The 22987-nt window shown below is 46.4% G+C and overlaps 1 protein-coding gene across 1 annotated transcript in view; it reads left to right on the top strand.

The window, feature by feature from the left end:
* Positions 1–22987, top strand: part of LOC309547942 (interferon-induced GTP-binding protein Mx2-like) — a gene marked incomplete at its 5' end in the record, with an annotated part of 61884 nt that overhangs the window by 23772 nt on the left and 15125 nt on the right. Inside the window, 6 exons of the mRNA XM_082247939.1 lie at positions 1052–1250; positions 4978–5056; positions 8356–8478; positions 16358–16499; positions 20722–20880; positions 22062–22138. Coding sequence (XP_082104065.1) covers positions 1052–1250; positions 4978–5056; positions 8356–8478; positions 16358–16499; positions 20722–20880; positions 22062–22138 — 779 coding nt within the window. The remainder of the gene's footprint in view (positions 1–1051; positions 1251–4977; positions 5057–8355; positions 8479–16357; positions 16500–20721; positions 20881–22061; positions 22139–22987) is intronic.

The following is a 22987-nucleotide window of genomic DNA, read 5'->3' as shown; positions in this document are numbered from 1 at the left end:
CTTTCAACAGCCGTAAAAAAGAGCAGACTAGAGATAAACCGGTACAACTAATGCAGGAGGATTTGTTTTATCTCTGCACATCAACTGAGGCCAGTCACTTCACTCAGTATATGTAAGGGTTTACAACCACTTTAGTCTTCAAACACCAAATAATAATTGTCTGACTCAGACAAACCAGAAATGTAAATAATCCACAAGGCAGCCCAGGTAGGAGCCTAGGGCCAGTAAATGTCCAGGGGGCCCAACTGCAACCTCTATGTTTCTGCAGTAGATTAAAGTTACGGTGCAGTTGGTCAGAACTGTCCAGCTACCTGTCAGGGAGGATGTATAGGCGTGCGCACGGGGTGTGCTGGGTGTGCCTGGGTACACCCTAATCCCCCCGGGTGCAATGTTGAGGGGGGCACGCTATGATTTTCAGATTACTCCGGTGCCTTATTGAGACATAGCAATTGTCCTGATGCCGCCAACTAAGCTGCAAGCTTCTTATCTCTGCCGACCAACCCACCACCTGTAGCACAGAACTGTTCAGACGACAGAACCAACACTGTAAGCCCCCCCCCCCCGCCGCCCGGGCGGGAGAGGAGAGAGCTGGTCCTGCTCCTCCTCCACCCACCGTCCCCTCTTGTTTATGCCATGACCACATTGCCCACAGTCTAGTGTTGTGCCTCAGAGAAGGGGATGTGTGGATGGGAAGTTTGAAGCCCAGCAGCCAGAAGAGGAAAGATGCAGCTTGCTGATCCATCCATCCACTCCCTCCCTCCTCTGCCCTGCCTCTCTTCCTTCCTTCCTCCATCCCTCTTTTTCTTTCTGAAAGCTGAACACAGGGAGGATGTACTTGTAAGAAGTTGGTGTCCATGCCAATACAGATAACACGAATGAGGCCACTTCTCTTCTCTCTGCTCTCTGCAGTTCTTAGCAATGGCAGTTGAAAGAATTTGGGGGGCCAAATCTCCTACCACACCTGGAGCCCCATTCTTCCTTAATTCATCTCTGGACAGTCCCCAAAACAGATGGCCTAAAAATGTATGTCTTTTGTCGCCTTATTTTTCAGGGATCTTGACTAAACCAGATCTGGTTGACAAGGGAGCAGAATCGGATATTGTTGACGTGGTGAAAAACCTGTCCTTCCCGCTGAAGAAAGGCTACATGATCGTGAAATGTCGCGGGCAGAGTGAAATCCAGAGCAAACTTTCTCTGAAAAATGCCATGGACAATGAGAGAGCTTTTTTTGAAGAACATGAACATTTCAGGTAAGGCTGCTAAGCCTCCTAGAGCAGTGGTTGTCAACTTAGGAGGTAGGGAGCCTCCAGTGCAGCCTCTGTACCTAATGTTCAGTATATGATACAGAACACTGTCAGAGACTGCAGACTTACTAGAGGGGATGGATGGACTCTGTGGACATGTTACAGATTGGAGATATGCCAATAGAGAGACTTGAGAAATGATAAATGATAACATAACTACTATTACAGCCCCTTTACAAATTATTGTGCCTGCTACCAGTACTGGCTTCTGGGGTCCAAGGGCCACAAAGCAAGCCCCGAAAAGGCAGCATGCGTCCCAGGGGCCACCGTTTAGGGACTAGAGGCATGACACCTTGGAGTTGATTTACTAAAACTGGAGGGCTCAGAATCTGGTGCCGCTGTGCATGGTAGCCAATCAACTTCTACCTTCAGCTTGTTCTATTAAGTTTTGACAATAAAACCTGGAAGCTGATTGGTTTCTATGAACAGCTACGCCAGATTTTGCACTCTATAGTTTTAGTAAATCATCTAGAGTGTGAAGAACAGTAAGCTGTAAAAATTGTTCCTAGTTTTCCTTTTTATGTTTTCTATGGGTATATTTCCTTGGGTATATATAAGCCTAGGTAAAGCAGGGATTTCCAGTAACAGGTAACATGTCCTATCTAGAAATGTTCTATTGAGCAGTGACTCCCATTTTATAAGAGGCAGTGACAGCCAGCTTGCAGTACTTAGTTGACAAGGGTTTAACCACTTTAAGACCGGAAGGATTTGCCCCCTTAATGACCAGGCCCTATTTTGCGATTCGGCGCTGCGTTACTTTAATGGACAATTGCGCGGTCGTGCGACGCTGTACTCAAATAAATTTATGTCCTTTTCTATCCCACAACTAGAGCTTTCTTTTGGTGGTATTAGATCACATCTGCAATTCTTATTTTTCGCGCTAAAAAAAAAAAGAGCGACAATTTTGAAAAAACAGTATTTTTCACATTCTGCTATAGGACATTCCCAAAAAAATAAATTTAAAAATCAAAATTTTTTAACATTTTAGGCCAATTTGTTTTCTGCTACATATTTTTGGTAAAAAAAAAAAATCGCAATAAGCGCATTGATTGTTTTGCGCAAAAGTTATTGCGTCTACTAACTACGGGAAATATTGATGTCATTTTTTATTGTGTGTTTTACTAGTAATGGCGGCGATCTGCTATTTTTTTTTTTTTGCGGGACTGCGACATTGCGGCGGACAGGTCGGACCCCTAACTGACATTTTTGACACTTTTGGGGGGACCAGTGACATTACTACAGTAATCAGTGCTAAAAATATGCACTGTTACTGTAATAATGCCACTTGCAGGGAAGGGGTTAACCCTGTGGGTGATGAAGGGGTTAAATGTGAGTCTAGGGGAGTGTTTTTAACTGTGGGGGCGTGGCTTCTGAAATGACCATAGAGACATGTGATCCTATATAGAAGGTTCAAATGGGCTCTGTGATCATCCCAGGGAGAAGAACGGTCAGCTGTGTTTACAACAGCTGACCGTCCTCTCTCAGTGGGGAGTGATCACCGGTGTCGGGCGGCAATCGGAGCGGCCTGCCCGCTGCATCGGCTTCCCCGCTGATGATTGGAAGTGTGGCACCAGCGGCGCGGGCTCGTCCCCTAGCTGCCACCAAGCGACCGACTTATAACTACGTCGGTTTGCCTGGGAGAGTCACACTGCCGCAGTAAATATGCGGTAAGCTGTCAGCAAGTGGTTAACCATTCAGACCTCTCACCATATCAGTACTCATCAGCAGAGGGAGCTGCAGGTAAAGTCTATAATTGCACCTCGAGGTTTTGATGAACCTGGTGTGGCCAAAAGTGGGATTGATTTTCTGCAAAAGCAACTGTAGACCATGGACTAGGATGGCAGCGCTGCCAGGGGTGGCACATACACAATTTAGAGCAGTGTTTCTCAACTCCTGTCCTCAGGACCCACTAACAGGCCAGGTTTGCAAGATAACTGAAACACATCACTGGTGATATAACTTGCTGCTCAGTGATTGCAGTACTCTAATCTGCATCTCCCGAAGGTAATACTTAAAATCTGGCCTGCAGCGGGGAAGCCGATGCAGCGGGCAGGCCGCTCCGATTGCCGCCTGACACCGGTGAGGAGAAGCTAGGGGTGGATTTGGAAAGTAAAGGATCTGGAGGAGAATCAGAGGAGGGCTGGAGTCAGCTGCCAAAGTCTTCTGAATGCTGAGACAAGAGGGGGGGGGGGGGGTGAGGGGGTGCCGCACTGCACAGAGAGGTGGAGGGTCTGTAGGGGAAGTTCTGTTGTCCTCTTTGCTCCTGACTGTTGAGACATGGGGGAGATGGCAGAGACCAGCCTCTTTGCGGCTGCATGGAGGAGCGCAGGATCTGGCAGAGGAAGTTTGTCCTTCTCTTTGCTACCAACTGCTGAGACATAGCAGGGACGGAGGAGAGGGGGGGGGGGGTGTTACAGCTGCAGAAGAGGTGGAAGGGCCACATGAGTTAGATTCAGCCTGCAGCCCTTTTGTTTGACACATGTGCTCTAGAGTAACCACCCACCTAGTATAAATAGGACTTAATACCAATATCATTAACAGAAGGGAAAACACGAGCACAATTTCATCCCTACAATTCTAGGTCCAGGCTACCCACGGGTGCAAACCAACTTAAACCTGGCTGTTTGTGGTGGAATGTATTGTAGGTTCCTCCACCTAACTGCTAGCAGAATAGGGTGACTATGCCCTGCTCATGTATTCATTGCAGTGCTAACACCATGTGGGAAAACTACCCAACCAATCTATCCCTAGATTTGGGGTGCCTGGGATATCTTGCCCACCTTCTACTGTATAGTATCTCCTTGCAGCTGCTGTTGGGACTACAGCAGAGAAGACTAAGCGGACACTCAAGCAGTTCTATGGTGGAAGGAGTGGAAGTCAAGTGAGTGGACCCCTAAGCAGTGTGGGTTCTCAGTTGCAGTATGGAAATGCTGGGGAGCCAGTGGAAGGTGCCCAGATGTCATCGGTATGATCATATGTAGCTTTTGGACCCTTTTTAGGTTTTGAGTGAAGTGGCAAATTGTCTCTCTCTGCTTGGCTGTGAATTGAATTCCCAAGTCAGATTCCCAATGCGAGACAAAGGATGGAATTATTCGGATGCTGGGTGGACTAGGGAGGTATATATCAGTGAGAGATAATGGTAAACAGGTTCTGCTTTATGGCACAAGGTCTCCAACTCAGTAAGCTGATATGTAATGCCTGGGGATTTAGATGGCTTACGAAGAAAGTGGTGCAGCTAGAGGCCACCCAGAAGTCCATGGGAGGGACCACCAGGCGGGATATGTCCACAGAAAACAAAGAACCATCAAGTCTGTTATGTGGATAAGGCTATTAGATTTCAGGCATTAGAACTGCATATTTTAGAGTCCTGGGGAAAATTCAGGGTTGCCAATGAATGGGGACCATTGGCGAGGGGGGTGGAGAAACTGAAGAGGATCGAAAGGCTTCCCGGGAGACCAGGAGGGTACTGCCTAGGGTAGGATGAAGACCGAGTTCTTTAGACAGGGAGAGAGACAGTCCATAGCCAACTCATGGCTGTGCCTTGGGAATCCTCCAATTCCACGGTGACCTAGTGCCTGGCTGCCCTGTGACAATGCCATTCTGGACCCTTTTTTAGTTTTTGTTTGAATCGTATGTTCAACAAAGGTATTCATTTTTTTTTTTTCCTTTCTAGAGTTCTTCTACAAGAAGGTCATGCCACAATTCCTTCACTGGCGGAGAGACTGACAGTGGAACTGGTGGAGCATATTAACGTAAGTCATTTGTGACTGTGTCTCTTTAGGCCAGGGGTGTCCAACTCCATTTCATCATGGACCACGTCGGCATTTTAATTGCCCTCAAAGGGCCAGTTGTATCTGTAGATGTCCAGAGCACCCCCACCCCCCACTATAGGAAGTCAGAGTCCCCCACCCACCCTCCCTTATATCACAGTGCACCCCCCTTACCTTGTGCTGCTTCCAGGAAGAAGCCGGTACGGAGCTGAGAAGCAGAAAGTGCAGGGACTAGAGGAGGAACAGAGGAGGGCTGGAGTTTGCTGAATGATGAGACCAGGGAAGGCAGACAGGGGTGCTCCTGCTGCACAGAGAAGTGCAGGATCTGTATGAGGAGTTCTGTCCTTCTCCCAGCTGCCGACTGCTGAGATGGGGGGGGGCAGAGACGAGTTTCTCTGTGGCTGAACAGGGAAGCGAAGGATCTGGTGGATGAGTTTTGTCCTCCTCTCTGTTGCCAACTGCTGCTTTGTAATGGCAGTCTTATGTATCCTTTCCAGGCAGGTTTCCTTTAACCACTTTACCACTGCTTACGTTGATGCTACTGCGGCAAAGTGGCTCTTGTAGGTCTGACGACTTAGACCTACGTCGGCAGACCCTCCCCCTTCTAGGCGGCGCGCTCCCGCTGTGTTCAGTCACAGCGGGAGTCGGACCAGGGGAGGAGCAGTGGCGATCGCCGCTGCTCTTCCCCGATCGTCAGGGAATCGAGTGTGGAGATCCGCCCGCCTGTGTAAACAAAAGCGGGCGGATCTCCGAAGTGACAGACAGGGTCAGATTGCAGGGTTCAGCATAGCTGTACCTGCGATCTGTCCCTGTGTCACTCAGTCACCTCCCCCCCCCCCCCCCCCCACACGTTAGTAAGCACCAGGCATACATTAACCCCTACCTCTCCAATAAAATTAACCCCTTCACTGCCAGTGTCATTTTTACAGTTACAGTGCATATTTATAGCACTGATTACTGCTGGTAACCCCAAAAGTGTCAAAAATGTCAGTCAGGGGTCCGATCTGTCCGCCGCAATGTGGCAGTCCCGCAAAAAAAAAATCGCAGATCGCCACCACTAAAAATGACAAAAATCTTTCCCTTAGTAAACGCAATAACTTTTGCGCAAACCAATCAAAATACGCTTATTGTGTTTTTTTTTTACCAAACATAGGTAGCAGAAAACAAATTGGCCAAAAATTTAAAAAAATTTTGATTTTTACATTTTTTTTGGGGGGGAATTTCATATAAAAAAATGGGAAAAATATTGTTATTTTTTCAAAATCTACGCTCTTTTTTTGTTTATAGCGCAAAAAGTAAAAATCGCACAGGTGATCAAATACCACCAAAAGAAAGCTCTGTTTGTGGGAAAAAAAGGACGTCAATTTCATTTGGGTATGGCGTCGCACGACCGCGCAATTGTCAGTTAAAGTCGCACAGTGCCGAATCGCAAAAAGTGGCCCAGACGTAAGACAGCAAAATCCTCCGGTGGTAAAGTGGTTAAAAGATTTCAGAGTTTTCGGGGGTTTTTTTTTTACTCCAGAGCAACCATGTAATATATTGCAGCTTACCAGTCCACAGCTGTCATGGCTGTGTTAGTTTTCTTTTTTCAAGAAAATACCTGCTGATTTCACCAGAAATGCCATGTCCCTGTAGCTTCCTGTGTGCTAAACTAAAATCTCAAAGAATGTTATCAGCTTTCCCATCCATTTTCTGTGAACTATAAAACTCACCATCCCCCATGCAATTGAGAGAATCAGACTTTTTTTTTTTTTTTTTCAGCTTCAAAACGCCTCTCTGTGTTATTATATGTGCCCATGCCCACACAGGCTTTTAGGAGCTGTAAGTGGCATAGGCTTTTTCAAGCTGTAAAAAAAAAATCCAGGGCCAGTGCGTTCTGGAGCAGCAGCGTCAAGCTGTAAAAACGCCTGACGTGGCTAAACGCGTGTTAATACTGTTTACAGCGCTAAGACGCGTCAATCGTTTTTAAGCTGTAGTAGTTGGATTTGGGAATGGTAAATAGAAGAGGGCAGAGAAGCGATGCTTAACGCTATTGCGGCTAAACGCGCATTAACGTCAATGCAAAACTCTTCTAAGTGCCGGTTCACATATGTGCGGCTGCAGCGATCGCATGTAATGTCGGAGCGCACTGCTCCTTCATTACATGCGATCGGCTGTGCGGTGCGAGTTCAGCCATACACTTTGTATGGCTAAATTCGCACTGCACCCGCAGCAAAGACGCACAGGACCCTTTTTTGCAGCCGCATCAGGATCGGATCGCACAGTGGTTCACACTTGTGCAATCCGATCCTGTGCGCACTGCGATATGCGATCAAACTGGGGGTGTCGTTAACACTTCATTGACACCCCCAGCGTATCCCATATGGCAGTGTGAACTGCCAGGGGTGCGTTTGCGATGCGGGAACAGGCTGCGAATTCGCAGCCTTCCCGCATCGCATAAGTGTGAACCGGTACTAAAAGCGCATTTTTACAGCCACTTTTCCCTGGCATCGGTACTGGCTTTGCAGCTCATTTTTTAAAACGCCCCGTGTACATGAGGTGTACATTGTGTACATTTTTTCTAAAAATAACAAACATTATACTTCCCTCCTCTGTGCAGATGGTTTTGCACAGGGCAGCCTGGATCCTCCTCTGCGCTGTTCTTGGCTCCTCCCTCCTGTCGAGTGCCCCCACGACAGGCAGCTTGCTATGGGGACACCAGAACGAAGCTGCAGCTCTGTGTGCCCATTCAGACACAAAGCTGCTGTCCAGCCCCCGCCCCCACCCCTCTCTCTCCTGATTGGCTAACTGACTTTGATTGACAGCAGCGGGAGACAATGGTGCTGCTGCTGTGTCTCAGTCAATCAGGAGGGAAAGCCCCGGATGGCCAGGGGTCTCGTGGACATCGCTGGATAGAGATGGGGCTCAGGTAAGTATTAGGGGCGCTGGGGAGGCTGCTGCACACAGAAGGCTTTTTATCTTAATGCATAGAATGCATTAAGATAAAAAAAGCTTCTGCCTTTACATTTCATTTTAAACTTGGCCATTGAGTTCAATGGGGCCGCACCATGCACCACAAGAAAATTCCTGCTGCTGCAATTAGCCCCGGCCTAGTGTGAATATAGCCTTAGCATTGCCATAAATGTGAGAGGAGCATAGGAAAACGAATGCAGCCATCGCTGCTAAGAACTGCTAACCTGGACTTTATTTCTTTTTGTTTTTTTTAATTTGAAATGAGAAAACTGGGAGTTGTGTATATTCACATTACGATTGCTATTTGTCGTTTTCCTTTTTTTTTTCAGAGGACCTTGCCTTCTCTTGAAGATCAAATTCTCACTAAACTAAAGGAAGCCGAAGACCAACTACTCCTTATAGGCGCAGGAGTCCCTGAGACCGACACGGAGAAACTGTCTTTTCTCATAGAGGTAAGAGCTGCACCTCTCTCTAAAGCTTAAAGTGATTGTAAACCTAAACTTTTTCTTTTTAACCACTTCTGGACCGGAAGGTTTTACCCCCTTAATGACCAGGCCATTTTTTGGGATTCCGCACTGTGTTACTTTAAGGACAATTGCGCGGTCGTACGACGCTGTACACAAATAAAATTGATGTCCTTTTTTTTCCCCCACAAATAGAGCTTTCTTTTGGGGGTATTTTATCACCTCTGCGATTTTTTGCACTATAAACAAAAAGTGTTACAATTCTGAAAAACAAATAATATTTGCTTTCTGCTATAATATTCCTAATAAAAAAAATAAAATAAATAAAAATCAAATTTTTTCTACATTTTAGGCCAATATGTATTCTGCTACATATTTTTGGTAAAAAAAATCCCAATAAGCGTATTTTGATTGGTTTGCGTAAAAGTTATCAGGTCTACAAACTAGGGGAAAGATTTGTAATTTTTATTTATTTATTAGTAATTTTTAGTGGGACTGCAACATTGCGGCAGACAGATCGGAGCCCTAACTGACATTTTTTACACTTTTTGGGGCACCAGTGACATTACTACAGTAACCAGGGCTAAAAATATGCACTGTACTGATGACACTGGCAGGGAAGGGGTTAACACCAGGGGCAAAGGGTTAAATGTATGCCTAGGGGGTGTTTTCTAACTGTGAGGGGGATGGACTTATGAAATCAACACAAGGGCCTGTGTTCCCAAATAGGAGGAACTCAGTCAGGAGCCTTGTGTTGATTGCTGACAGAACAAAGGTCTGCCGTGTTTACAACAGCAGACCGCCGTTCTGTCTCCATGGGGAGCGATCGCGAGTGCCCGGCAGCAATCACAGGCGTCGGCCCCGCAGATCAGCTTCGCTGCTGGCGAAGGGGCGCGTGCGCCCCCACGGCCGCTCCCTTGAAGCGCCGTACCGGTACGGCAAATCGCGGGAACCTGCCGACCTGCGGCGGCTGGTCGGCAAGTAGTTAAATAACAAACATGTTCTACTTACCTGCTCTGTGTAATGGTTTTGCACAGATCGGCATGGATCCTCCTCTTTTGGGGTCCCTTGTCAGCACTCCTGGCTTCCCCCTCCTGCTGAGTGCCAGGGTTGCCAACCGTCAGTAAATTTACTGACAGTTTGAAAATCAGTGACTTTTACAACTATCCATAAATATCAGGGGGGTCATTTGTTATGCTGTGTTGACTTTTGTAAGTGTAAACCAGGCAAATTACTTGTTAAATACATTGTCAGTGTTGTCATTGTTTCCAAATCTTGTTCATACTATTTAAATATTGATTGTCTTAGTTTTTAATAAAAGTTCTGTCATTTTTCAGGTTGTCAGTAAAAAATGGGCTCTGTCAGTAAATTCGTTATGTTCTGTCAGTAAAAAATGCTGCGGGAGGTTGCAACCCAGCTGAGTGCCCCTTAGTAAGCCAACTGCTATGAGGGCACTCATGGGGGCTCCATCCTGAGCCGACTCTGTGTGTCCATAGACAGCCCCGCCCACCACGCTCTACTAACTGACTGTGATTGACAGCAGCAGGAACCAATCGCTGCCGCTGCCTCGATCCCCAGTGAGAGGGGAAAGAGAGGAGAGGGCACAGTGCTGGATCAAAGTCGGGCTCAGATAAGGGAGGGTTGGCGAGGAGGGGGGCTGTATACAGAAGTTTTTTTTTACCTTAACCATTATGGACCGCCCACCGTGTATTTACGTCGGTACTTTGAGATTAAATACTGGGGTTATGGCAGCAGATAGCTGCCATAACCCCGGTATTTCTAAACGGCGGGCGTTCCACTCTAACATAAGGGTGGTCCCAACAGCGGACCCGTCGGTAGCGGGGAAAACGATCCGGTCTGCTGTCCTCTCAGGCAGGAAGTCAAGTGAGGGCAAGACGGGCCGGTGACTGTCACTCGACTCTATGGCTTTGGAGGACCAAAGGGAGCAACGGATTTAAAGAGCCCATTTTTTTTCATCATGAAAAAAAAAATACTTTTTTTTTTTCCCCTTCTTTTAGTGTAGATGTGAGGTCTTTTTGACCCCAGATTTCACATTAACCTCCTCACATCCGCGCTACAGCCTATATACGGCTGCAGCGCGGACTCGAATTTTCGGGAGGCCGTTTTTAAACGGCCTCCAGTGACACGCCCCCCCGCGCGCTCCTGCGAGCGCGCAGCGGGGAGAATCTGTGTCGGCCGTGTCCAAGGGACACGGCCGATCACAGATCGTGGTGAATGGCCAATCACAGCGGCCATTCACCACGTGATCAAGCCGTCCAATGAGAGATGATCTCATATGTAAACATATGAGATCATCTCTCATCGCCGGCGCTCCTTCCTCACACGGAGCCTGCAGTGTGAGGAAGGAGGGGGAGCCGACAGCCGCTGGGGACACAGAGACATGTAATCAGGGCACTGATCACCAGTGCCCTGATTACTGAAGGTAAAAAAAACACACACATTGCCCCCCCATCAGTGCCCACAGTGCCCGCCATCAGTGCCCCCATCAATGCCCACAATCAGTGCCCATAGTGCTGCCAGTCAGTGCCCATCAGTGCCTGCTCATCTAGGCACTGATGAGCACTGACTGGCAGCACTATGGGCACTGAGTGTGGGCACTGATGGTGCTGCCCATCAGTGCTCATCAGTGCCGCCCATCAGTGCTCATCAGTGCCACCCGTCAGTGTCCATCAGTGCCACCCGTTAGTGTCCATCAGTGCCGCCTATCAGTGCCCATCAGTGCCACCCGTCAGTGCCACCTCTCAGTGCCACCTCTCAGTACCCAGCAGTACCACCTCTCAGTGCCTATCAGTGCCGCCTATCAGTGCCGCCTATCAGTGCCACCTATCAGTGCCACCTATCAGTGCTCATCAGTGCGGCATATTAGTACCTCCTCATCAGTGCCCATAAGTGCCACCTCATCAGTGCCCATAAGTGCAGCCTATCAGTGCCCATAAGTGCAGCCTATCAGTGCCCATCAGTGCCGCCTCATCAGCGCACATCAGTGAGGGAGAAAATTTTATTTTCAAAATTTACTCGCAGAAAATAAGAAAAACTTTTTTTTTTTTTTTCAAAATTTTCTGTCTTTTTTCTTTTTTTTTGTAAAAAATAAAAAACCCAGAGATGATTAAATACCACCAAAAGAAAGCTCTATTTGTGTGAAAAAAATGATAAAAATTTCATATGGGTACAGTGTAGCATGACCGCGCAATTGTCATTCAAAGTGTTAGAGCGCTGAAAGCTGAAAATTGGCCTGGATGGGAAGGGTGTTTAAGTGCACAGAAGGCAAGTAGTTAAAGAGGACCTGTCATGCTTATTTCTATTAAAAGGGATGTTTACATTCCTTGTAATAGGAATAAAAGTGATTAAAAAAACTGCGTAAAAATAATAGATAAAATAAATAGGAAAAAAAAATTAAAGCGCCCCATCCCCGTTAGCTCGCGCGCAGAATCGAACGCATACGCAAGTCGCGCCCACATATGTAAACGGTTTTCAGACCACACATGTGAGGTATCGCCGTGATAGTTAAAGCGAGAGCAATAATTTGAGCCCTAGACCTCCTCTGTAACTCTAAGCTAGTAACCTGTAGAAATGTTTAAAATGTCACCTATGGGGATTTTTAAGTATCAATGTTTGTCGCCATTCCACGAGCGTGCGCAATTTTGAAGCATGACATGTTGGGTATCCATTTACTCGGCGTAACATTATCTTTCACATTATAGAAAAATAATGAGCTAACTTTACTGTTTTCTTAATTCAAAAAAGTGATTTTTTTTTTCCAAAGAAAAAAATTGCGTTTGTAAGACCGCTGCGCAAATATGGTGTGATAAAAAAATATTGCAACAATCTCCATTTTATTCTCTAGGACAGTGATGCCGAACCTTGGCACTCCAGATGTTTTGGAGCTACATTTCCCATGATGCTCAATTACACTGCAGAGTGCATAAGCATCATGGGAAATGTAGTTCCAAAATATCTGGGGTAGTGGTAGTGATCGACCGATATAGTTTTTTTGTTGCCAATACCGATATTTTGGCCATATATATCCTGCAGTTTGTTTGTAGACGCTATAGCTTTCGCGCAAACCAATCAATATACGAAAATATGTAGAGGAATATATCAGTGCATAAATTGATTAATAAATTCGATTTTTAAAAATTTTTTTTTTTATTGGATGTGTTTTAGAGCGGAATGTAAAATGTTTTTTTTTTTTTTTAAATTCTCAGTATTTTTTTGTTTATAGCTGTTGCTATAAAATTTAGGTCATTTTTCCCCACAAATAGAGCTTTCTTTTGGTGGTGTTCGATCACCTCTCTTTATTTATTTATTTATTTATTTATTTTTTGTTAAAAAAAAAAAGCAGGTGATCAAAAACCACTAAAAGAAAGCTCTATTTGTGGGGAAAAAATTACTTAAATTTAATTTATGTACAGCGATCCATGACCGCGCACTTGTCAGTTAAAGTAACGCAGTGCCATATAGCAAAAAAATGGTCTGGTCAAGGAGGGGGGGGGGGGTAAATGTTCCGGAAGTCAAGTGATCACTTGAAACATCAGCGCACATCCCCAAAGCACCAAAAAGGAAGTTCTATTTTAGTGCACAGCAGTCAATAGATTCTAACCATCGTTGTGGTGTCTTGGGATTAGAAAAAAGGCGGCGGTCCGGTAAAAAGCAAAAAAGTGTGTTGTGAAATGAATGGGCTGCCTTACCGCGATGCACGTTATTGACGGAAGGTTCACTTCCCTGCAGTTTAGTGTTTCCAAGAAGAAACTGTAAAGCCCCGTACACACGTACCGATTGTCGGCCGTAAATGTTCGGCCAACGACAACCGACTGCGACTTTTCGGCCGAACAAAATCTGGTGTGCATGCTATAAATTTTTTGTTGGCCGTCACCAGAACGGCCGATTGTTCGTCAGTCAGTACAGAATTCGGCAGACAAAAGCCAGATGAGCAAGACTGGGCATGCTCAGAGAAGAAAAAACACACGGAAAGTTAACCATCACATGACATCACTTCTGCAGTCGGCTGTTGTTGGCCGACAAAATTCGTGTGCAGTCTAGAGCACTTTTCAACCAACACGACAGCACTGGACAAAAGACGGCCGATCGTTCGGCCGACAATCGGTACGTGTGTACGGGGCTTAAGGCTCCTTTTCACATGGGCTTTACGCCCGGTGGACTCCTGCTCAGCGGGGATCGGCGGATGACAGGTCTGTCTCTGCTCTGTATGCAGAGTCGGAGCTGTCAGATCCCTGCTGTCCTATATGGGAGATTGGATGAAAATGGGCCGCCTGTCCATTTTCATTCCGATCCGATTCTCCAGACGAATAGGAAATAGGGTTATCCATCCATCTGGATTGGATTTCACGGACAGGATCGAATCGGATAGCAGCGGGTGTCAGCGGACATGTCACCTCTGACATCCGCTGCCCCATTGAGGTACATGGAGCATCCAATCCAGTCCGCCTGAAAAAACTGACAGACCTGATTGGAAAGGCCGTGTGAAAGGGGCCTAATGCCCCGTACACACGTGCAGATTATCTGCAGACTTACCAAAACCATATAATATGAGGTCAAACCTAAACACTTTCAATTTGTATGCAATCCGGCAGGCCCTTGCACTACATAGAAAAGGTAAGTCTGCAGACAAAAGTCTGCAGATAATCTGCACGTGTGTATGGGGCATAAGGCACCATTCACACTTACATGTGTGCTCTGCCATGTTTACTGCAATGGGTGGATGGCCACTTTATTAGGTACACCTGTTCCATTGCTTGGTAACCCAAATTGCTAATCAGCCAATCACATGGCAGAAACTCAATACATTTAGGCATCTAGACCTGGTGAAGACAACTTGCTGACCCTCAAACCGAGCATCAGAATGGGAAAGAAAAGGAATTTAAAGTAGAACTATAGGCAAAAAGTTTTTTGTTTTTTTTTAATTTTGGATAGAGCGAGGGAGGGTTATACCCCCTGCCAGATTTATTTTTGCAATCTGTGTCCCATTGCAGAGATTTACCTTTACTTCCTGTCCCATAGCCAAACAGGAAGTGAGAGGAAATCCCTGCAAAATCAGGGATTTCCTTGGGGACCCGCAAATCACCAGAACTAGTGCCCCCATTGGAACATTTCTCCTCTATTACTTTTCTGGGGACAACCCGAAATTTGGGGATTTTCTTTTATGTTCACTTTCAATGATAATAGTAAACGGGACAAATAGAGAGAATGATTCTCCCTAACTGGGGGCACAGACAGCAATATAAACTGACAGGGGTTCTAATCTATCTCCACTACAAAAAAGTTTTCCCATTAGACCCCCTTTCACACTTGTACGACCTGAAAGTTGCGTGACTTTGACGCAACTTTAAGCAAGGCCTGTGTAATCTTGAGGTCTATGGACCTGAAGTTGCATCAAAGTTGGACCAGAGTAGTGCAGGGACTACCTTGAAGTCACACAGATATGAATGGTACTCATTGGAAATCATGGGGTATGACTTGTCATGTGACTTTGCAGTCCCAAGTCACACAAGTGTGAAAGGGGCTTCAGTTATACTTTAAGTGACTTTGAACGTGGCACGGTTGTTGGTGCCAGACAGGCTGGTCTGAGTATTTCAGAAACTGCTGATCTACTGGGATTTTCACCCACAACCATCTCTGGGGTTTATAGAGAATGGTCCGAAAAAGAGAAAATATCCAGTGAGCGGCAGTTGTGTGGAGGAAAATGCCCTGTTGGATGTCAGAGATCAGAGGAGAATGGGCAGACTGGTTTGAGATGATAGAAAGGCAACAGTAACTCAAATAACCACTTGTTACAACCAAGGTATGCAGAATACCATCTCTGAATGCACAACACATTGGACTTTGAAGCAGGTGGGTTACAGCAGCGGAAGACCACGCCGGGTGCCACTCCTGCCAGCCAAGAACAGGAAACTGAGGTTACAATTGGCACAGGATCACCAAAATTGGACAATAGAAGATTGGAAAAGCGTTGCCTGGTCTGATGAGTCTCGATTTCATCTCTCACATTCAGATGGTGGGGTCAGGATTTGGTGTAAACAAGATGAAAGCATGGATCTATCCTGCCTTGTATCAATGGTTCAGGCTGATGGTGGTGGTGTAATGGTGTGGGGGATATTTTCTTGGCACACTTTGGGTCCCTTAGTACCAATTGGGCATGGTTTAAACACCACGGCCTAACTGAGTATTGTTGCTGACCATGGCCATCCCTTTATGACTACAGTGTCCCCATCTTCTGATGGCTCCTTCCAGCAGGATAATGCACCATGTCACAAAGCTCAAATCATCTCACCACTGGTTTCTTCACCATGACAATGAGGTCACTGTACTCCAATGTCCTCCACACTCCACATCCCATCCAATAGAGCACCTTTGGAATGTGCAGCCGACAAATCTGATTTCATCACATCACTATGGACCAAAATGTTTCCAACACCTTGTTGAATCTATGCCACGAAGAATGAAGGCAGTTCTGAAGGCAAAAGGGGGTCCAACCCGGTACTAGCAAGGTGTACCTAATAATAAAGTGCCCGGTGAGTGTAGGTGGTAACAGGTGGTAAAGCAACATCGTAATCTTTAAATAATAATAAATCTCTAGGTTGGCCGCTTGGCATGGATGGCATTAAGAGAAGGCTTTGCAATGAAGTTTGCAGTGTTCTGTGATTGGATGAGGCAAAGATTGTGATGTCACAGCCCCACCTCTCTTGTCCAATCAGAGAACACTCTGCATTTATTGAGAAAATGCAAAGTGACCTCTGAATGGCTATAAAATACTGGATTTGCATTCTTCTGCATCCTATAGACCCTGAAATGAATAAGATACAAATGGTTATTATTATTTTCTCCACAGAAAATCAGACAGTTTTCTGACATAATAAGCCAATCAACAGAAGGCGAGGAGGATGCCATCAATGGGCATTTGAAACTTTTCACCGACTTTCGAAAACATTTTAATCGCTGGGAACAAACTCTGAAAAAATCAGTCGACAAATGTAAGTATAGGTCAGAAATATCTGAATAAGACAGGCTTGCTGCAGGCCGATGGACCGCATGATAAGGGATTATCCCTGGCAGAATTACATTGCGATGGAATTAGTCGGGGATATAGTTGGATTTTTGGGAAATTTGGACACTGAGAGATTAAGTCTCTGAGTCACAAGTCTCAGCTGAGTCACTTCTGGGAGGGGGGAGCAGGGAGAGCTGGGTCACTTCTGGGAGGGAGGAGCAGGTTAAGCAGAACCACTTCTGGGAGGGAGGAGCAGGGAGCGGTGTCACTTCTGGGAGTGGGGGGCAGGGAGAGCTGAACCACCACTTCTGGGAGAGGGGGAGTAGGATGAACTGAGCCACTTCTGGGAGGGTGGAGCAGGGGGAACTGAGTCCCTTCTGGGAGGGGGGAGCGGGGGGAACTGAGTCCCTTCTGGGAGGGGGGAGCAGGGTTAGCAGAGCCACTTCTGGGAGGGGAGAGCAGGGTGGGCAGAACCGCTTCTGAAAGGGGGGAACGGGGCGGTGTCACTTCTGGGAGGGGGGAGCAGGGTAAGAAGAGCCACTTCTGGGAGGGGGGAGCAGGGTGAGCAGAGCCACTTCTGGGAATGGGGGAACAGGGAGAGCTGAGCCACCTGTGGGAGTGGGGAGCAGGGTGAGCAGAATCACTTTTGGTAGGGGGGGGAACAGGGAGAGCTGAGCCACCTGTGGGAGTGGGGTGCAGGGTGAGCATAGTCACAAGCAAGGAGTGGTGTCACTTCTGGGAGGGGGAGCAGGGTGAGCAAAGCCACTTCTGGGAGTGGGGACAGGGAAAGCTGAGTCACTTCTGGGAAGGAGGAGCAGGGAGAGCTCAAATGCAGAGCAAACCACTTTAAGAGCGCCAGTGCCTTTGCTGTGAATTCAGAGGATGAATTGTTCTGCTGTGTCTGCAGCTACAGGGGTCAAGAAAGGCTTGTTTTAAAGCTCAGGATGTTGCGGCTGGACGTGCCAGCTGGTTGCTCCCGCTGCTTGTAATAACAGCCGAGCGGCTGCTTAGCCACATCGGTTGTTTTTACAAGAGAGCCGACCGTTGGAGGCATCACCCTGGTACAACCACTTGAAGTCAAGTGACGCACAGGTACGTGATTTGGCAGCAAGTGGTTAAAAAGCTTAATGCAAATTCTCAGAAATATATAAATCAAAGAGCTTATCCACTGGTAACGCGTTTCAGAATTCCTATTGGCTCTTAATGGATGGCTTAAGAAAAGAGGCGATAGGAGTTCCAAAACATGTTACTATAACAACCAGTCCGCCCCAGGTGTGACGTCACATCCTGCCTTGTGTTCCACAGTGGCTCTCCTCACTTCCTGGAGCATTGGACTTGTTTTACTCACTGACAACATGCTGTTTGCGGTCACAAGCGGCTCTTCCGGTGGATGGCTTCCATCCAGTGTAGCATGGCTGCAGATAAGCGCTTTGATTTTTTTATTTCTGTGATTTCGCATTTGGCTTTTTAATAGTAATAAACCCACTGATGCTTCACTTAGCTGGCGCCCCCTTTTGTTCCTTTTTGTAGGTTCTTACACTACATAAATGTCGGTAGCTCTAAGGCCCCTTTCACACGGGCTTTCCGATCCGGTCCGCCTGTAAGTTTTTCAGGCGGACCTGATCGGATGCTCCATGCAGCCCTATGGAGCAGCAGATGTTGGCGAAGACATGTCCGCTGACACCCACTGCTATCCGATCCTGTCTGTGAAATCCGCAGGGATGGAAACCCTATTTTCTATCCGTCTGGAGGATCGGACTCGATGAAAATGGACAGGCGGCCCGTTATCATCCGATCTCCCATAGAGGAGAGCGAGAATCTGACAGCTCCGTCTCTGCACACAGATCGGAAACTGAGCTGCCACCCGCCTGCTCAGCGGGGATCGATTCCCGTTGAGCAAAGCTGAGTCTGCCAGGCGCACCGTTTGTGTGAAAGGAGCCTTATGGAGATTGTACAGTCAGGTTGCAACATGTGTGGTGGGCTATTGGTAGACCAGTTACTGTGATTTGATCACAAAACCTCAAAGACACCTAAAAGGAAAAGTTCTTGCCACTTTGACCCCAGGCTGTTCTGCCATACACACTGAACAAAATTATAAACACAACACTTTTGTTTTTGCCCCCCATTTTTCATGAGCTGAACTCAAAGATCTAAGACTTAGACAAAATGTCTATTTCTCCCAAATATTGTTCACAAATCTGTCTAAATCTGTGTTAGTGAGCACTTCTCCTTTGCCGAGATAATCCATCCACCTCACAGGTGTGGCATATCAAGATGCTGATTAGACAGCATGATTATTGCACAGGTGTGCCTTAGGCTGGCCACAACAAAAGGCCACTCTAAGGCCCCTTTCACACGGTCCGCCTCCGTAGGCGGATCCGTGTTGCTCAGCGGGGATCGATCCGCGATCCCTGCTGAGCCGGCGGATGACAGCTCCGTCTCCGCTTGCAGAGCGGAGAGGGAGGTGTCTCAGCCCCCGCTGCCCTCTATGGGGGATCGGATGAGAGCGGACCGCCTGTCCGCTCTCATCCGATCCGATCCGATTACTGAACGGATGGAAAAATAGGGTTTCCATCCGTCCAGATTTCACGGACAGGATCGGATACGGATGGCAGCGGGTGTCAGCAGAGGTGTCTCTGCTGACACCCGCTGCCCCATAGAGCTGCATGGAGGATCCGATCAGATCCACCTAAAAAAACTGACAGGCGGATCTGATCGGACCGCCCGTGTGAAAGAGCCCTATGGCCCCTTTCACACATACGGACCGTATGTCCGTTTTTCATCCATCCGTTGACAGATGAAAAACGGACATCAATGCATTCCTATAGAAAAACGGATGACAACGGATGATCATCAGTTTACATCCATTTTCATCCTCTTCCGTCAATATCCGTTTTTTTGAACGGATAAAAGCTCTATTTTTCTCCATTAAAAAAACGGATCTCATGAAAAACAGATGTAAACGGACAAATGGTCTGCTTTTCATCCGTTTTTGCATGGGTAGTGGATGTAAAAAAAACAGATGAAAAATGGATGAAAAACTGATGATACTTCATCCATTTTGACGTTACTGAACTGATGAAATGAAAGGTCCGCCTGTGTGAAAGGGGCCTAAAATGTGCAGTTTTATCACACAGCACAATGCCACAGATATCGCAGGTTTTGAGGGAGCGTGCAATTGGCATGCTGACTGCAGGAATGTCCACCAGAGCTGTTGCCCGTGAATTGAATGTTCATTTCTCTACCACAAGCCGTCTCCAAAGGCGTTTCAGAGAATTTGGCAGTACATCCAACTGGCCTCACAACTGCAGACCATGTGTAACCACTCCAGCCCAGGACCTCCACATCCAGCATCTTCACCTCCAAGATTGTCTGAGACCAGCCACCCGGACAGCTGCTGCAACAATCCGTTTGCATAACCAAAGAATTTCTGCACAAACTGTCAGAAACCGTCTCAGGGAAGCTCATCTGCATGCTCCTCGTCCTCATCGGGGTCTCCACCTGACTGCAGTTTGTTGTCATAACCGACTTGAGTGGGCAAATGCTCAAATTCAATGGCGTCTGACACTTTGGAGAGATGTTCTCTTCATGGATGAATCCCGGTTTTCTTAGATCTTTGAATTCAGCTCATGAAAAATGGGGGCAAAAACAAGTGTTGCGTTTTATAATTTTGTTCAGTATAGGTTTTTGACACTCAAATTGCTGCCTGTGATTTTACGTTGAAGAATTGGCTCTGTTGTCTAAGAGGCGGTTCACACTGGGGCGACCTGTCAGGTCGCCGTAGGTCGCCTGCCATAGAGAAGCTGCGGACCTGTTCTAATAGGAGCGACACAAGTCGCTCCGACTTAGAAAAAGGGTCCGGAGCTTCTTTGGGGCGACCTGGAGCGACCTGCATTGACTTCAATGTTATGAAGTCCGTGCCGGCCGCTCCGAGGTCGCGGTGCGAGCAGCGCACCGCGACTTGTGAGGTCGCCCCGGGCAAGTCGGATCGCTCTAATGTGAACCGGCTCTAAAGCAACTGATTTTGTCTCCATTTTATGTTATGGTGATTTATGGGACAAAAAAAAAGAACGAGGAATCTGAATTCTTTGTTGTAGGCAGACCTTTTTCCATTTGAGATGTGTTTATACATGATGACCGAAATGCCTTTTGAGATAACATTTCCTTTTTCATTGAATAATTCCATAACTGTCCCTTTGCTATTTAAGTCCCTAAGGAAATAAGAGACGACGTTTGCCTCTATGAGACGCAGCTTCGAGGCCGGGAGCTGACCGGGTTCATCAGTTTCAAAACATTTGAAAATATTGCAAAGAAGCAAATTCAGAATTTTGAACAGCCAGCGATATTACAGCTGAAGGAGATTACAGGTGAGTGAATGGACTGTCCCTAACTGCCATCAGCCTGATCTCTAGCTGTGCAAAGCTGGTAGAGACATCCCCAAAAAGACTTGCAGCTGTAATTGCAGTGAAAGGTGGTTCTACAAAGTATTGACTCAGGGGGCTGAATACAAATGCATGACACACTATTCACATATTAAATTGTAAAAAATCTTGAAAGCCATTTATCATTTTCCTTCCACTTCACAATTATGTGCCACATTGTATTTGTTTATCACATAAAATCCCCAAAAAATAAATTTAAGTTTTTGGTTGTAACATGACAAAATGTGGAAAATTTCAAGGGATATGAATACTTTTTCAAGGCACTGTAATGCCCGGTATATGTCACTGATTTTAGTTTCTGCTCTAATCCATGTCTAAATGGTTTAATATGTTTACTCAGGGCCACCAGCCCAACATAGCTTAAAGTTGAATGCCAGGAATTCAGCTCCTTTGTAAAAAGTGAAGACATATGAGTTAAGCCCAACGAGGTGCAGGACAACTCCTGGACTTGTATCTCTGTTATTTTCATCTGACAGGTTTATAGAGCTCTTGGAAGACAGCTATCTCTGTATTTCCAGGAGCCCAACACTGGACCTTCTGGTCTTGGCATCTTCAACAGTAGAGTTGCTGCAGCTGCTCTGCCTGCCTCTCCCCTCCTCCTGCCTAATCACAGAAGCCATTGTATTATGTGAACATATTTACAAAATGCAAAGGCTTCTGTGAATAGGCAGAAGAGAGAATTTGCAGATATAGCTTCTGCTCTATGTGCCTCTCTTCTCTCACAACCCAGAATGTATCCTCGGCAGAGCCATTAACTTTTCATATATAAGTAATAGAGATAAGTTCAGGAGGTGACATGTTCCATGTTGGACCTAACTCATAGTGTGCCTTCAGTTTTTACAAAGGAGCTGAATTCCTGGAAATCATCTTTTATTACTGGTCCTGGGGATCAAATGCTTGACTTTTCCCCCACCCCAGGCCACCCCTGGCTGGTGACTGAGCAGCGTTTCTTTACTGCGGTGGAGAAAAGTGAGGTTAACAACTTAGCTGCTCCGTCTGGCGAGCGATCACAGGACACAAATCACACACATTGTATGCATTTTGGCTGTGTATTTAGCTGTTTGCTCAGAGTACATGCTCATTTTTTCATGTATTGTTTGCCCTAGAGCTCGTCCGAACGGCCTTCAATAGAATTGCCTTAAGGAACTTCTTGCAGTATCAGAATCTCTACAGAAGTGCCAAGGTAAGACTGATCACCAAACCATGAATAACTATTTTTCATAATGTAACCTTTATTATCAGATGGTCTTCTTGTGCCGACACCATCATCTGCAGACATTATTCTGAACCCTGAGAGGACCTCGGCACTTGACAGCCAATAGGAAGTGTCCATGTCATGCAGGATCTGTGGGGTGTCAGTCATTTCTTTCTAAATGGTCATTAACTTATTGTAGTAATATGACGGTTCTGGGGTGTTAACAGTAATGTTATGTTAATGACTTTCGATGGGTGGAGTTGGGAACTCCTGGCTGGGTCAGTTGCCAGGCACTACTAGAATTTGCAGGAAAGAAGCCTGCAGGGTAATTAATATTGTCTTTAAGGCCCTATTATCACCTGAGCACATTGCAACGTTCGGTTTGTTTCCAGGATTAGTTTTGTTTCTTTGGGATTTGCTTCATGTATTAGACCAGGTGATTTCGAAAAGTTTTTAAAATTCTTTATTCTGTTTTTGGGAGGGATCCAAATTGATTGAGAATTACCAGTTGTTAAGAAAGGGGCGGCTGCTGCATCCTTATCAACCATGACTCAACTGGTATCAGCAGGATTCAAAATGTAAACAAAACAAGTGCAAATAAATAAATTGTATAGGGGTCCCCCCCCCAATCCATGCCAGGCCCTTTGGGTTTTGTATGGATTTTGAGGGGAACCCCACATCAATTTGTTTTTTAAAAAATGGCGTAGGGTCCCCGCAAACTCCATACCAGACTTCTATTTGAGCATGCAGGCCAAGAAAGGAGAGGACGAGCGAGCGCCCCTATCCTCCTCCCCCCCCCCCCCCCTCAGTACCATACAAGGCCATATCCTTTTGCCC

This window comes from Pelophylax lessonae (assembly GCF_965119305.1).
Source record: "Pelophylax lessonae genome assembly, chromosome: 2".
In the NCBI taxonomy this organism is placed as follows: Eukaryota; Metazoa; Chordata; class Amphibia; order Anura; family Ranidae; genus Pelophylax; species Pelophylax lessonae.
This window is presented reverse-complemented; position numbering and strand designations above follow the sequence as displayed.